This window comes from Schistocerca gregaria, chromosome X, assembly GCF_023897955.1.
Source record: "Schistocerca gregaria isolate iqSchGreg1 chromosome X, iqSchGreg1.2, whole genome shotgun sequence".
Classification (NCBI taxonomy): domain Eukaryota; kingdom Metazoa; phylum Arthropoda; class Insecta; order Orthoptera; family Acrididae; genus Schistocerca; species Schistocerca gregaria.
In genome coordinates this window covers 198,695,148-198,708,704 of record NC_064931.1, presented here as the reverse complement: position 1 = coordinate 198,708,704, position 13,557 = coordinate 198,695,148, and the positions used below count along the sequence as shown (strand labels likewise).

At 33.8% G+C, this 13,557-nt stretch overlaps 1 protein-coding gene across 4 annotated transcripts in view; it reads left to right on the top strand.

The window, feature by feature from the left end:
* The window catches only part of LOC126297423 (transcription factor 12), a 649,790-nt gene extending 637,658 nt beyond the window's left edge, over positions 1-12,132 (top strand). For all 4 annotated transcript variants that reach the window (XM_049988225.1, XM_049988223.1, XM_049988224.1 and 1 more), the window contains 2 exons: positions 524-660; positions 1,445-12,132. In XM_049988225.1, coding sequence (XP_049844182.1) covers positions 524-660; positions 1,445-1,483 — 176 coding nt within the window. In that variant the 3' untranslated portion in view covers positions 1,484-12,132. The remainder of the gene's footprint in view (positions 1-523; positions 661-1,444) is intronic.
* The last annotated feature ends 1,425 nt before the right edge of the window (positions 12,133-13,557 follow it).

Below are 13,557 nucleotides of genomic sequence, written 5' to 3'. Positions count from 1 at the left end.
AGTGTACCAGGAAGAGTTATTAGCTGTATTCTAATCTTTATGCGTTGGTCTTTAGTGTTATCCTTTTTACTGGGGTCCATGAAATCAAAATGAAGTCAGTTTTAATGACTGACAGACTGCAAAAGCAAGGTACTTATTTCTAGATGCTCTTTCTTCTGCTAAATGAGAATATCAGGGTAAAAGCCAAAGTTGGAGTCTCTGTGTTAGGAGAAATCACCTGTTTTATTGGAATGTGTGGATGAATGGCTAGTGTCCAATGAAATTAAACTGTGAAGAGTTGACTTTATTTTGTGCTAAGACAGAGTAAATTAAAATATTATTAAGAGTTTCATTTTTATCCTGGCCTTCCCTGTGCAACAATTGTGTTATGTTTTACTAACAACTCATTTAATTAATTTTAAATAGTGTAAAATAGTAGCCATTTTCCTGGTAACAGTGGTAATGTTTGTTTGGCTTTACCATTAATAAGTGAATATGCTCCAGAAAATTAGATTTTGCACTTAAAGCATTTAATTTTGTACAGAACGAAATCTGAATCCCAAGGCTGCATGTCTGAAAAGAAGAGAAGAAGAAAAGGCTGAGGATGGGCCCAAGCTGTCGAGTCACCATTTGGGTCATCCCGGACCCCATTTAACGCAGACGTCATTCCCTACTATGCCTGTAAGTACAGACCCATGTTTTTAAGTCTTTATTTTCTTGACTGAATACTTAAAACAGTTTAACAGAACTAGTCATATTATTTTTCTCATATTCTGTTAGCAATGCCAGACAGAGATATAGGAATGATTGAAATTCTGTGTAGATTACAATGGTTAGAATAATGATTGTCTTTCTTCCCCCACCTGACATCACCCCGAGTCTTACGCAGCATGTTCATTTTCTGTTCACCTTACCAGTTTTGAGAACTTATGCAGTACACTTAATAAGTTACACATGAAGATATAGTGTCTCTAGCCTTTCATCTGTGGAAATACTAGTGCTGTAGGCAGCTCTAGACTCTTCCATGATACTACTAACAGAGCCTTGAATGACAACACCATCACATGTATTACTGGTTGCCCCTTTCCACATCCCGTTCATCCTTTGTCCCACTTAATGCTACTCTCTATTCTTGTGGTCATAGAGAAACAATTTTTAAAAAATTCATTTAACGTTTATTTTTCTCTTTTAGGCAGCATTCCACTTGTCTTTTTCTATTCTTCTCCCTTGCTCTGTCATCAGCTCCTTGGTGACATAATGTAGTGCTCATTGTACTATCTGCATTATGCTGCTTTTCCAGTATTGTAATCTTCTGTTCATTAAACACATCATGGATTTTCCACTTCCATTAGTTATCAGCTGTAAAGACGTTCCTAATATATATTTTGTGTGTGTGTGTGTGTGTGTGTGTGTGTGTGTGTGTGAATAATAATTATGATACTAACAGCTATACATGTTATTTCAGGGCCCACCTCTTCCACACAACCCAACCCAGCCGCAGTAGCAGAGGTGGATGCTGAAGGGTTTGCACTATGATTTTGGTTGAAGCACATCTCTTTCACACGTTATGATATGTGAATTTTTTCTGAAGCTGTCAGAGTGAGATGGTGCTCAGTCTTTGTGAATTACGTGTGCAAACTGAAAAAGCTTCATGTTTAGTTTAATAAATGTGAAGTAATATGTGCGCAACTATCACAGAAATATACTGTATTAACCTCCATATCATTGGTTGGAAGACAGCTAAAATCGTTTATTGAACCTGAAAAAGAGTAGTAGTTTTTAAAAGACTTTGTGATGGTCCTAATTAAAGAAAAGAGAAGACTTTTGAAGACTTAAGACACTATGAGCAGTAACCTGCAGTTGCAGAGCAGTGCTTTGCATGCTTTATTTTTTAAGAAAAGTGATGGATGACATGCATCTCTATGTTTGTATGTGTATGTAAAGCATACAGCCAAACATCCTTTTGTGGATGTAGGTACCCCGAGTGAAAGCAGTTATATTAAGGCCAGTAAGCAAGTCGTAGCAAGACCAGAACATTTTCCATCAGGCATGTAACATTTGTTATGTACCAGTAATTATGACCAAACACATGAGATTTGTTTGCCTATATATTTTTTTTTATTTTTCCCATTACATGAATAATTGCTGATATGCTAGTACTTGTTCAGTATGATGAACATTCACAGTGCAACATAGGGCCCAGACAGATGTAGACAGCTTTGCCTTATCGGTAAATATACAGTTGTAGACATAGAGCAGAGCGTGAACATGTGTGTGCTAAAATTTTGTTACATATAAAATACACTGAAGTAGTGATATTTATGAATTAAATAGTTTTATTCTTTTTGACTAAGTTAAATATTGTGCATTACTTTTGCTAAATAGTATTATTATTATTATTATTATTATTATATTACTATTATTATTATTATTATTATTATTATTATTATTATTATTATTATTATTGTATCATCACTGTTATCATAGCAGAAGTGTCAACCTTTCTTTATATGAATCGGAAGTTCACCAGAGTGTGTTGCTACAAAATACATAATGCAACAAATGTCTACTTCTCGGTGACAGTATTTTCTTTTAAAAGTTTGTTCTAAAAAGATGTGGAATTTGTACACTTTTGTGGGTAGTGCAGAATTTTGGTAATGTCAGCATGTATAGGAGAAGAAGTAGTACAGAGATTACTCATCAGAGTTGTGATCAGAAACAGCCAGTCCTCATCACTAGTGCCATACTGTGGAAAACTTCCTGTGGAGTTACATTGAAAGTATTTTTATGTATAACTTCTGTACAGGATATGCTCGTTTTATGATGATATGCAATTTCATTTATGGACTTGGGAGACTTAATATCCACCATTTTTTTAATTATGTAAGTCATTTAATACTCATATTTTTTATGAACTAAGAGTTTTAAAGCAGTGATGATGATTACTTCTTTTTCTTACTGTTTGTCTATTCTTTCTTTCTTTTTTTTTTGCGTATCAGGACTGCTGTATAAATTTTGTGTCACTCATCTAATGTTTTAATGATTTTAAAGTGTAGTACTTGTGATCAGATGAATGAATTTTACAGCAGTGTAACCTGTTTGCTGAATGTTTGAGCAGTGGCCATATTTGCAGTGGAGAAGTTCATTAGTTGCTATTTATGTCAGGGACAGAGACTTCAAAGTCTGTGCCAATGTTATAAAACTGAAACAGATCCTCACAAGCAATGTCTGGAGCCAAAGGAACGTGGCAACTGAAGTACATTCTTCTGTAATGTGGGCTGTGGATATGCTGACCATGTCCCTCCTATAGTAGTGGCTAAATTAAGTAAATAAATGTTGTAGTAGAGAGTAGAAAAGAGCCAGGAAGTATGTGCCATATGTCCAGTGCCAAGGACAGTCTGAATGAAAACTAAGTTGGATTGTGGATGCTATACTTGCTAGTCCAACATAAGTGGTGACAAAGGCTGGATGCTGGATAAGACTTCCGATTATTGTTCCTAAAATCATGACCCTTTCATTCAGAATGTGTTATGTGTTGTCTCTGCATGTCAAGTAAAATCTGCACAATGATAGAAAATTATTATGATATATTTTTCTTATCTTTTTTGGTTAATTAGGCAAAAATGTATAAAGAGAAAATTGTAAAGTTGGACATTTACTGTCAAAGCCATTGGGACTAAAGGAATACAGTGTATGCTGGAGGAATGTCATATGCCACAGAATGCTTAAAAAGTTCATATATAATACAAAAAATAGGAACTGAATATTAAAAAGCCACACTCCTTGAAAGTGAATATGATAATAGAGACTACAGATCTGCTCAGAAAGGAATCTGAACCTTGAGCTTTGGGAAGCAAATCCTCTTCCACAGGAAAAGGAAGTAAGTTTGAGACATTGACTACAGTATACAGAAGATTCATCCGCTCACGGGTGGGGTACAAGGGTCGTGCAGTAACCCTAGGAAGACCAGAAAGAATGCATGTGATAGCAAGAAGGTCCTCATTGTTGTTGAAATTTGACTTGTTCTTACCTGTACATTTTGTGTCAACTTATTCATGCCTTTGTCACAATCTTACTTCTACATCTTCATTATTTCATCTGTGTACCTCAAAAGTAAAGAAGTTTCATTTTCCAAAGCTCAAGATTTGATAAAGGAGATATCGGCACTAGTAAGTAGAAGTTCTGTGAAGACTATTTTTCTGTTGTAACTGAAATAACTGAGTTGCATATTGGGATGGGACCCTTGTGTTTTTTTATTCTACATAATCAGTGTGATATGTTATTTGGTTTTGGAAACATGCAGATTGGTATGAAATCAGATCTCCAACAATGAAATCAGATCTCCAACATGTTCGTAACATGTTTTGCAAGTTTTTCATTTTTTATTTTTGTATTTAATTGTTCCCTCTATAATTAGCTTCATATTGGGTGATTATGGCTCTTTGTTATTTGTTTATCGTAGAATCTCTCTTCCATAACTCTCTGACAATAGTTGAAATTATAAGCAAAACATGCAGTATGTCAGTGATATTTTGATTACTCTTTCAATAGCTAACACCATGGCAGCACTGACATATGTAGCAAACTTCAACAGGAAGGTTGCTCAAGGTCTCTGAAAAGTCTCTTTTCACTCAGCCTAAATGAGAGGAATTGTTTCTCATGTTACAGTATCATTTTCTTTAACTGATTCCTGTCATTCTTCTCCTTCAGGTTTCTCATCACAACTGAATCTGCACTCGTGCACCATTTCTGCAGATACATTTGTTTGTTTTCCTAATTTCGTGATTCCATCCAAGAGTTTCAATGTCCTTTTCCTCATTACAGTTATCAGCTCAAGAGTCAGTCTCTCTCTCTCTCTCTCTCTCTCTCTCTCTCTCTTTCTGTGTGTGTGTTTGGCAGGTGGGCATGCGCATGACCTCTTGAGGACATGCAGTCCTGTGTATAATTGTGTAATTATTGTAATTTAGTTTACTATGACATTTCAGGGTTTGTGTAAAACTTGCAAAGCTCTGCTTCATTATCATGGGTGGAGAAAGGAAGTGGCCAACCAGTTCCATTAGGTCATAGGTCATTTAAGTGGCACCTGTGGCACAATACTTAAGCCAGTGCTTGACTCATGGGAACAGATGATTGCTGAATTAGAGAAATAAAAGTGAGGATGAACAGAAAATGAGGAAGACTTTTAGTTGTTGCATTTAGCAATTTGTAGCTCAAACTCGATGGTCATGTACTCTACTTTCCTTAAATGTATTCATATGGAAGATACACCATGTCACTACTGCATCACAGAAGGCTGGTTGTATTGTAATCTACCAGATACATTGTTGCTTAGCACTTGGAATAATTTTGTCACAAATCTTTAATTGAAAGTTTTGTAAATGATTGTATAGTTTTTGAGTTGTACTCCAATTTTACAATGACACATGTACTTACCTGAAATTTAAACCTCTCACTGTCTTTCTACCATTCATTACCAGTAGGAAAGTGATTAATGTACATACATGTCAGGAGTTCGAAAATCCTTTGTGTTTTATGATGTAGAGTATGATTTAAAGGAAGAGGTTGGTCAATGGAAAAAAAATCTAAATTTATCTTAGTGTGATTTCAGTGTGTTAGCTGTAAACAAAGCAAGGACTGTGGGCATAATCAGATTGATTAACGATCATTGAAGTGTAATACCTATTAGTTTTGGAATTGAGATTACTGGTTCTGTATATAACATTTCTACTAAGATGAGGCTTGTTAATCCAGGAGCTTCAACACTTCATAAGTTGTACTTTCTCCCTCTCTTGTTTGGGGGAACATTGGCATTTTAAACAGTTCTCCAATTTCCTGTATGGATATCTTTCAAGGCCTGTTACTTATTTAGTGGCTCTTGTGCCATTTTTAGATTTCCCGGTGAGTAATTTTTCTTTATTTGAGTAGGCATTTAACTTTTTTAAATGTAATTTTATTTTTTCTGTTCAGGTTGTGACTGGTACTTTAAAGGGAAGCAGTGACAGCAAATCAGAAATTTGTACATTTCTGACATAAAGTGGTTTACTTGATTTGACAGCAAGCTAGTAGTAATTTATTGTAAAGTGTGTTGCTTGCTGTAATATTCATGCAGTGACATTACATATGTCTTTGTGAGTAAAGCCTGAAATACAGCATCAACACATGGGAGTAAAATATATGGTTTATGTGCTTTTCCTCATTTAAAACAAAAATTGTGAAAGCTCTACTGGAATATTCATTGTTTGTAATTGTGCAGTAAATGGATTGCTATTTGAAAATATCTTAATGGCAGTTCAGACAGTGTTATTATCACCATCAGAATTTAGATATATCTTCCTATAAGGATAGCTGTGCATATTGTTTGCTTTTCTGGATTTCAGACCCATTACACAAGAGATACACTTCAAAATATGATAAATTGTTACTTTCGAGATAACATGAAATACCATTACTTAACCTTATGATTGTTCTGATTACAGATTTGTAAGAATGAAGTAAATATTTCTTAAAACATGTTTTTATAAATTAAATTTCTTTCAAACCCCAATGTGCATCTCAGTTTGTGACATGAAACTTGGAATCCTGTGACCATTTTTAGCTCCTGGCAGCTGCAATGTTTGTGTTGTCAACATTTCATACACCAATTAACAAGAGAACCCATATGAAAATACCTCTGATAAGAGTATTATTTCAACAGAAAAATGACATGGGCTGCATGGCTTGTGTAGCATGTTAACACATATTTTGAGCAATAGTTCGCAACTTTCACAGAATTGATGGATGTTCAATTTGTGCAAGATAGTAGCATATTTTATTTGTAGTTTCTTGTCAGTGATGTCTGACTACACAATTCATCACAAGAGATGCTCCTTGTTTGTATGGTGTTGCCTCAGACAGTTTGGCATGGCTGGTTATTTGTTTTTCTGTTCCTCAGTTGTGCTTATATATGCTCTAAATTATCCATTCCACATCATTATAGCATTCCAGAATACATACTGGTACATTACAGGGTTGTTCAATGTACCTTTTAGAGAGGCTATGACAGATCTCCATAATTATATAGTATGAGCAAAAAGTGTTCAAATATTGATTCATATTATCTTCAGTTTCATAGAAAAACATGGAAGAAACCAGCACAAAAAGTTTGAAATGAAAGGTAGGGGGAGCTCCAGTATCACAATTGGATGCACTGTTGTAGAATAGTTAGCAATTTTGTAATGGTACAATTGTACATGTGAAGTGTGATCAGATACTGTCATTAAATTAGCAAGATATGTCAGTATTTACTGCTGCAAATAATCATACAGCATAATTCAATAAAAACATTGCTCCATGCACAGCCCATGAAAGGAATACTGTACAGCACAGTTAGAAAAAAAGAGATCTGTTGTTTATTTTAGTGCATTACTTTCTAAAACCAGACAAACCTCTTCATATTCCATATGATAACATACAAACACTCTAAAATCTTGTAAAGTTTCAACAAAAAATATAATTTTTGTAAATGTTTTTGAGAGGTTGTTCTGCGCAGTCCTTAACCTTGATTACCGCATAAATAAAAATGAATAAAACAGAAAATAAATATTTATTTTTGATGCCAATTCTTCATTTTACTAATCTGTGAAGATTGTTGAATATTACTTGGAGCTCTCTGAAGTTTTAAGAAAGCCGTTATGATGAAATTTTAAAAGTTTTGAAAGCAAATGAACAAACTGTACAGTATTCACATTTCTGGAACATATTGTATCTTTTCATACAGCAGCCTGAAATTATCTGGGGGGGGGGGGGGGGGGCGAAGGTTTCTGTGCTTGAGAAAGAATTAAACCCACATTCTCTTGTAAATATAACTACTTCTTTTTCTCTCTCTGTCGAGTAGTGTGTACAGAAGCCCACATGTGACTTAAAAACCTCTTTAATATACTATGCAAATTATGCTGAACTTACTTTTTAATCATCAAATAAATTGGCACAACATGTTTTGGTAGCATACTTCTATCCTTGATTGTCTACATGGACTTAATTCCTTGTACATTTTTAGTTTAAGAAACATGTTCTAGCTGCAATTATTACATAAATGTCAAACACCAAAAACTTAATATTTCAGAAAAATCTATGCCATAACCAATTATTTGAACAGAAGAAGAGGGTACTCTGCTGCCAAAACACGCCATGCCGATTGCTGTGCAAATAAAAAGTAATTGATGTAGAAAGGCTGCTGTTTCAGAGAATTATGACATTGCTTAATGCTGCATGATTATTTGCCAATACTGGGAAAGGTAGCCTGTCATCAAAGAAGTTTGATCATTTCATCCAGTAATTTGATACAAATTTGATACAATATTGAAGAATCTGGTTAGTGCCCGGCCATTTCCTGTTTGAATTTTCAATTTTCATTCTTCCTCTGCTATTTTAATTCTGTTTTAAATTAATAAATATAATCTACCAAGTCAATTATAACTTGTGCAGACTTTTTTCTTAAAACATTGTGAGACTGAAATAATTTTCATGTGTTTGGAAATAACTTTAAATTCATGTAAATTTTACTGTTAGTGGAGTTCGTGAAACTGTTTACTGATTATGGAAATTAAAGAGTCTTAACTTGGAGATGTTTGCTAACTGAGAAAGTATATTTACTTTTTGTGGAACAAAGAAATAAAAATATCCAGTACTGTTATACAATGAAGTGTTGAGAGTATTACTGACAAACTGATATGAGAGACAGCACATGACATATTTGTTGTAGGTACTTTCATTGCATCTTTGTAGAAAAATATTAGAGCAAATTAGAGAGAGAACTTTTTCTATCACTGTATTGCAGTTGAGTTAACAGCTGCATGTAGTTCAGAAATTTGAATCCACTGGCTGCATAACAGAAATAAGTATATGATGGTGTGCATGCACTGCTGAATATTCCTCTTCCCCCCATCCCCATATTTTAATATTCCAAACATTATTCTTTCTCTTATAAAGGTATTAAAACAAACTTTATCCTTTTTTAATTTTATTTATTCAGAAGGTGATTTTCACTATCACTAGCTCAGATAATAAACAGCTATTCTGAAGTTTGTATTAGTTCAGCTTCTGACAATGTCTCTCTGACATTCATTTGGTGACTACAAAATTAAGTCATCCATTGCAGTTTGATGTGCACTCACGAGTCATACATTTGTGAAAATATATTCCGAGGAGTAGTGTAAGATCATTACATGACTAAGTGTCAGCACAAGGTGAATTTGTGCATTTATATGTAGGTTATTTTCCAGTTTTATTTTTATGTGTGTAATTTTTGTAATGTAAGCTAGAAGAAGTTTACTTGTTGTTTACAGACTTTTGTTGGTACCAGGGGCAATGAGTTTGACACTGCCGATTGTTTAATGTATGTTTCAAAAATACCGTGTATTGTATTCCAGATGAAATCTGCGGTGTATCCTGAAAGGATTTTACTGCAGTGAAATCTCAGTGATTGGTTGATTTATCTGTAATTTCTTTCACTACATTGGAATGTGGAATTCAGAAAATTGATTACAAAGATAAACCATATCCATTTTATTTGCATTTAGAGACTTGTGAACATTTTCAGATAGAAGAAATGTGTGGGTGGATTTTTTAATGCAGATATGTTACAGTGCTTATCTGCTTATGTTCCATCATCTTATGTAAAAAAAAAGTTTGAACTGTATAGTTTAAAGTATTTTATTTTCTCTCTGACAAAAATTTTTGCTGTACCTCAGTTTTGGTCATACTGAATGAAACATCACAGGGCCAAAATAATTCTCATAATCAGCACACACTGTATAAATGCAACTTTACTGCAGAAACTAAGGGACTGCCAAAATAATTAAGTAAATTATTCATTTTGCACATGTGTGTGTGTTTTTTTTTCTAATCTGCATAAAATAGCACCCAGTCCAGTACTGTCATAAGAACACCAATGCAGTTTAGTAATCCAGATTTTTGTTTAAAAAAGCTACATTTTTGCATCACTATTCTATGTAATAGAATGCCAAATTTATGTTACTATATTTTTAAGTGCATTCAAAATGTGCTGCTGTATATTTGCTGTTGTTATTTAGGGCATATTTATGTAACATAGTTGTAACTGCTGTAATTGGTGCATTTTATAACACTATTGGTATTCTAGGAAAGTTACAATATTGTAATTATTCCATCTAGACTACAAATTTTTAAATATTTTATATGACAATATTTTAAGCCAGTCCCTGAATGTGATAGCTTTATGAGATTTCACTGTATTGTAAACATTAAGTACTTCACTCCAGCAAATGGAAATGGTATGTAATATTATTCCATGACAATTTATAAGGTATTTATTTTGTTATTGTTACAGTGTAACCGTCTTTTATATATTCCTCCAGAAAAATGTAATCTCAGAAGTAAAATTATATTGTTAAATTACATTTTTCAGTGTATCATTAATGTAAAGAGCATATAATTTTTGTAACTTAAATTTTATCAAAATATTTTATTTAGATAATTGCTGGTACAAAATATGATGGAGTTCAAGTTAAATATATTAATGGATTTTGTGACATAGCGATGAACAGTAAGTGAGGTCATGTATCTAAGACCATGTTGACATAAAATTATGTTTCGCTTAACTACTAAACAAATTTGGTAAATTTACTAACAGATGGGAGTTCATGCATGAAGCTCAACCAGATATTTTCAGTGTATACAAAGTTTTGTAGTCAACAAAAAAGATTGGTAAAATATACAAAATACATTAATGTAGATAAAGGAAAAAGGCATTTAATTTATACTTAAAGAGGAAGTGGATGTTAATACATTCATACTGTGTTTAAAAAGTTTGCGGATGTGAAAATAAAAGTACCTGTTTTAATACCTTTACTCATAAATTGTTTTCAAAGGCAATATATACTGATAATTCTTAGCACATGAAATCAGCACACTTTACTTCAACCAAGAAAATCTGAACAATTTAGGTATTTTATATTTGTCCAAATGGATCTCAAAGGTGCTGAAAACTGATTTCGAACTCACTCATTTTGTGTGTGAATGAATCTCTTAAAGCCTTTCATAATGTAAAAGTTCAGTAAAACTTCTTTTCTCAAAAAGAATTCTTGGACTAAGTCATTGCAAAGCATACATGAAAAACTGATTAATTTATGTAGTTTAGATTTTTTGATGAATTAGTACGATATTGCAATGATTACTTCAACTATGCCAAAACTCTTCAGGATAATATTATCTCCAAAGTATCACTAAGTATTTATTTCAAAAACATCTCAGAAACTGTGTGGTGGTTTGATCATATATTAGTTCAAAATTTATTTTGTTGATTTCTAAAACAAGTCCACTGAAATCACCTTGAGCTTCCCATTGCAAAGGATAAATCATTTGCAGCAAACTTAGCTATCAGTTTCATTTCTGTAACTTAGACAGTTTCTGAAATCTGTCACATAGAATATACACCACTCTACTTAAAGTTTTAGTATTCTTCCACTCTACTCTTTTTAAAGGATTCAGTTTAGTGAGGTTTGGAGACAAATCCAACACTTGGTTCACCACATGGTATTTTACCAGATATCCAGTCTGTTTGTGCTGGTACAGTCACATGTACCTACTGCAGTAATACTGGCCATATATTCATAAAAAGTGATACAATTGTTTTCACATTTAAGTTTATTGAAAGCATCGGCATATTTTAATATACTGATTTAGTTCTTTCTGGAACTCAAAAAGGGAAGTGTGTGCTAAAATGTAGACATGTCATCATTATTTATGTAATTCTGTAGTATTCAGGACAGTTCAGTGTAGTCTCAAGCAGCCACATTGCAAACTTGAAGGATGTTTAAGACCGACATATGTCACGTACATTACATTTGTTACATATTTGCAAAGTATAATATTTCAGTTGCTTAGATGACCTTTTTATTTCAGCTGGTCCCTCATAACAAACTTTTACTAAAAAATAACAGCATATGTGTCCAAAAAATGTATGCACAAGATCTCCATGTAGCACAGGACTGCGTAGGAAATGATTCTACATTGGAATAACAATTTTATTGGTGTGTGCTTATATGTGTACATTCCACAGAACTCATTCATGTGAAAAGGATTATTTTGAAAACATAATATGTAAATCTATTTGAAATAAAATTGAGAAAAGTTTAATACATTGTTGATGTTTGGATATTCACTTGCAGAAGCAGTAACCCTCAAGAAACTTTTTCAGTTTCCCTGCATATATGGCAGAAATGATATTACCAGATATGTAGTCATTACATTGTTTATCTCTCTCTCTCTCTCTCTCTCTCTCTCTCTCTCTCTCTCTCTCTCTCTCTCTCTGTGTGCATGTATTCTGAGGAGCACTGTTGATTGTTAAACTGTGACAGGACAATCTAAGAAACTACAGTTGTTTTAATTGTGAGCTGTTCACTCTATACATTTTCTGCTAAATGAATACACTTTTACAAAAGTATAAAAATCACACAAAGAAGCAATTAATTATATGACTTTGGAATTTGCTATCCGGGAGATTTTGGCCCTTATACTGCAGAAGTTCATAGGTTGTGTATGTTTGTTATAAGAGTACCACACACATTTTGTAGTCTTCCAGAAAAGTGAACACTTAACAGCAAGAATAGGCTACTCTACACCACTGGAAAAAAAAATTACATAAAATAATTCTTGGATCACATCTCGGCTCTCACATGCCCTTTATCTAAAGTGTCCCTATATGATGGTACTACAAATCTTTGGATGTTAATGGAAAGAACTTTTTTTTTTGGATTGCTCACATTTCAGAAAACCTTTGTTCACACATTACTAGACTATGGCCACATAGTGTACAGATCAGCTAGCCCTTTCTAGTTAAAGACATTGGCCAACATGTGGGCTGGGATGGTCACCAGGGTCCTACCAAACCAGTCTCAGTATGTAGTTGTTCAGAGGCTGGTGAGCCATCTCATGTCACCCAAAAGTTCTCCTCACATTGTGGCATGCAAAGTGAGATATATGCCCAAATTTTCCATTGTTGGTACTGGACCTGAACACTCCACACAGTGGATGTTTAACAACTCCAAACAACTAAGCAATTTTCTGCCTGAGCAAAGGAATAACAAGAGGAGTGTGGTGTAACAGACATTCCTGTTCTTAAACTGAGATGCAACATATATCATTTGTGGATGGTTGTCAGGTCCAGACAAAACTTGAAGCTTTTAACAGCATTTTACCTGAGTACTGCAAACATGTATCAATTTATACTGATGGGCTAAGCAAGGGGTTATTTCAAGACTTGTATTATTTTCCTTCAGTGTATCCCTAAAACCTGCCTATCATGCTACTTTTCACAGTACTGTGCAGAACTGTAGGTAACCAAGGAGAGAATGGAGCAAATGAGATTTCGAGGTAGGTGGGGGTATTTTGTCTGTTTACTCTCACATAGTGCTGTAAGTTGGCTCATATGGCGGAGATCACTGTCCTCCTAAAAAGGTAGATACTTGGACATGTTACAATAGAGGAAAATGAGGCAGTTGAGAGAGCAGTGAAGGAAGTGTGTTACTAAAACATTATGATTTATCATAATATCTCCCTCCC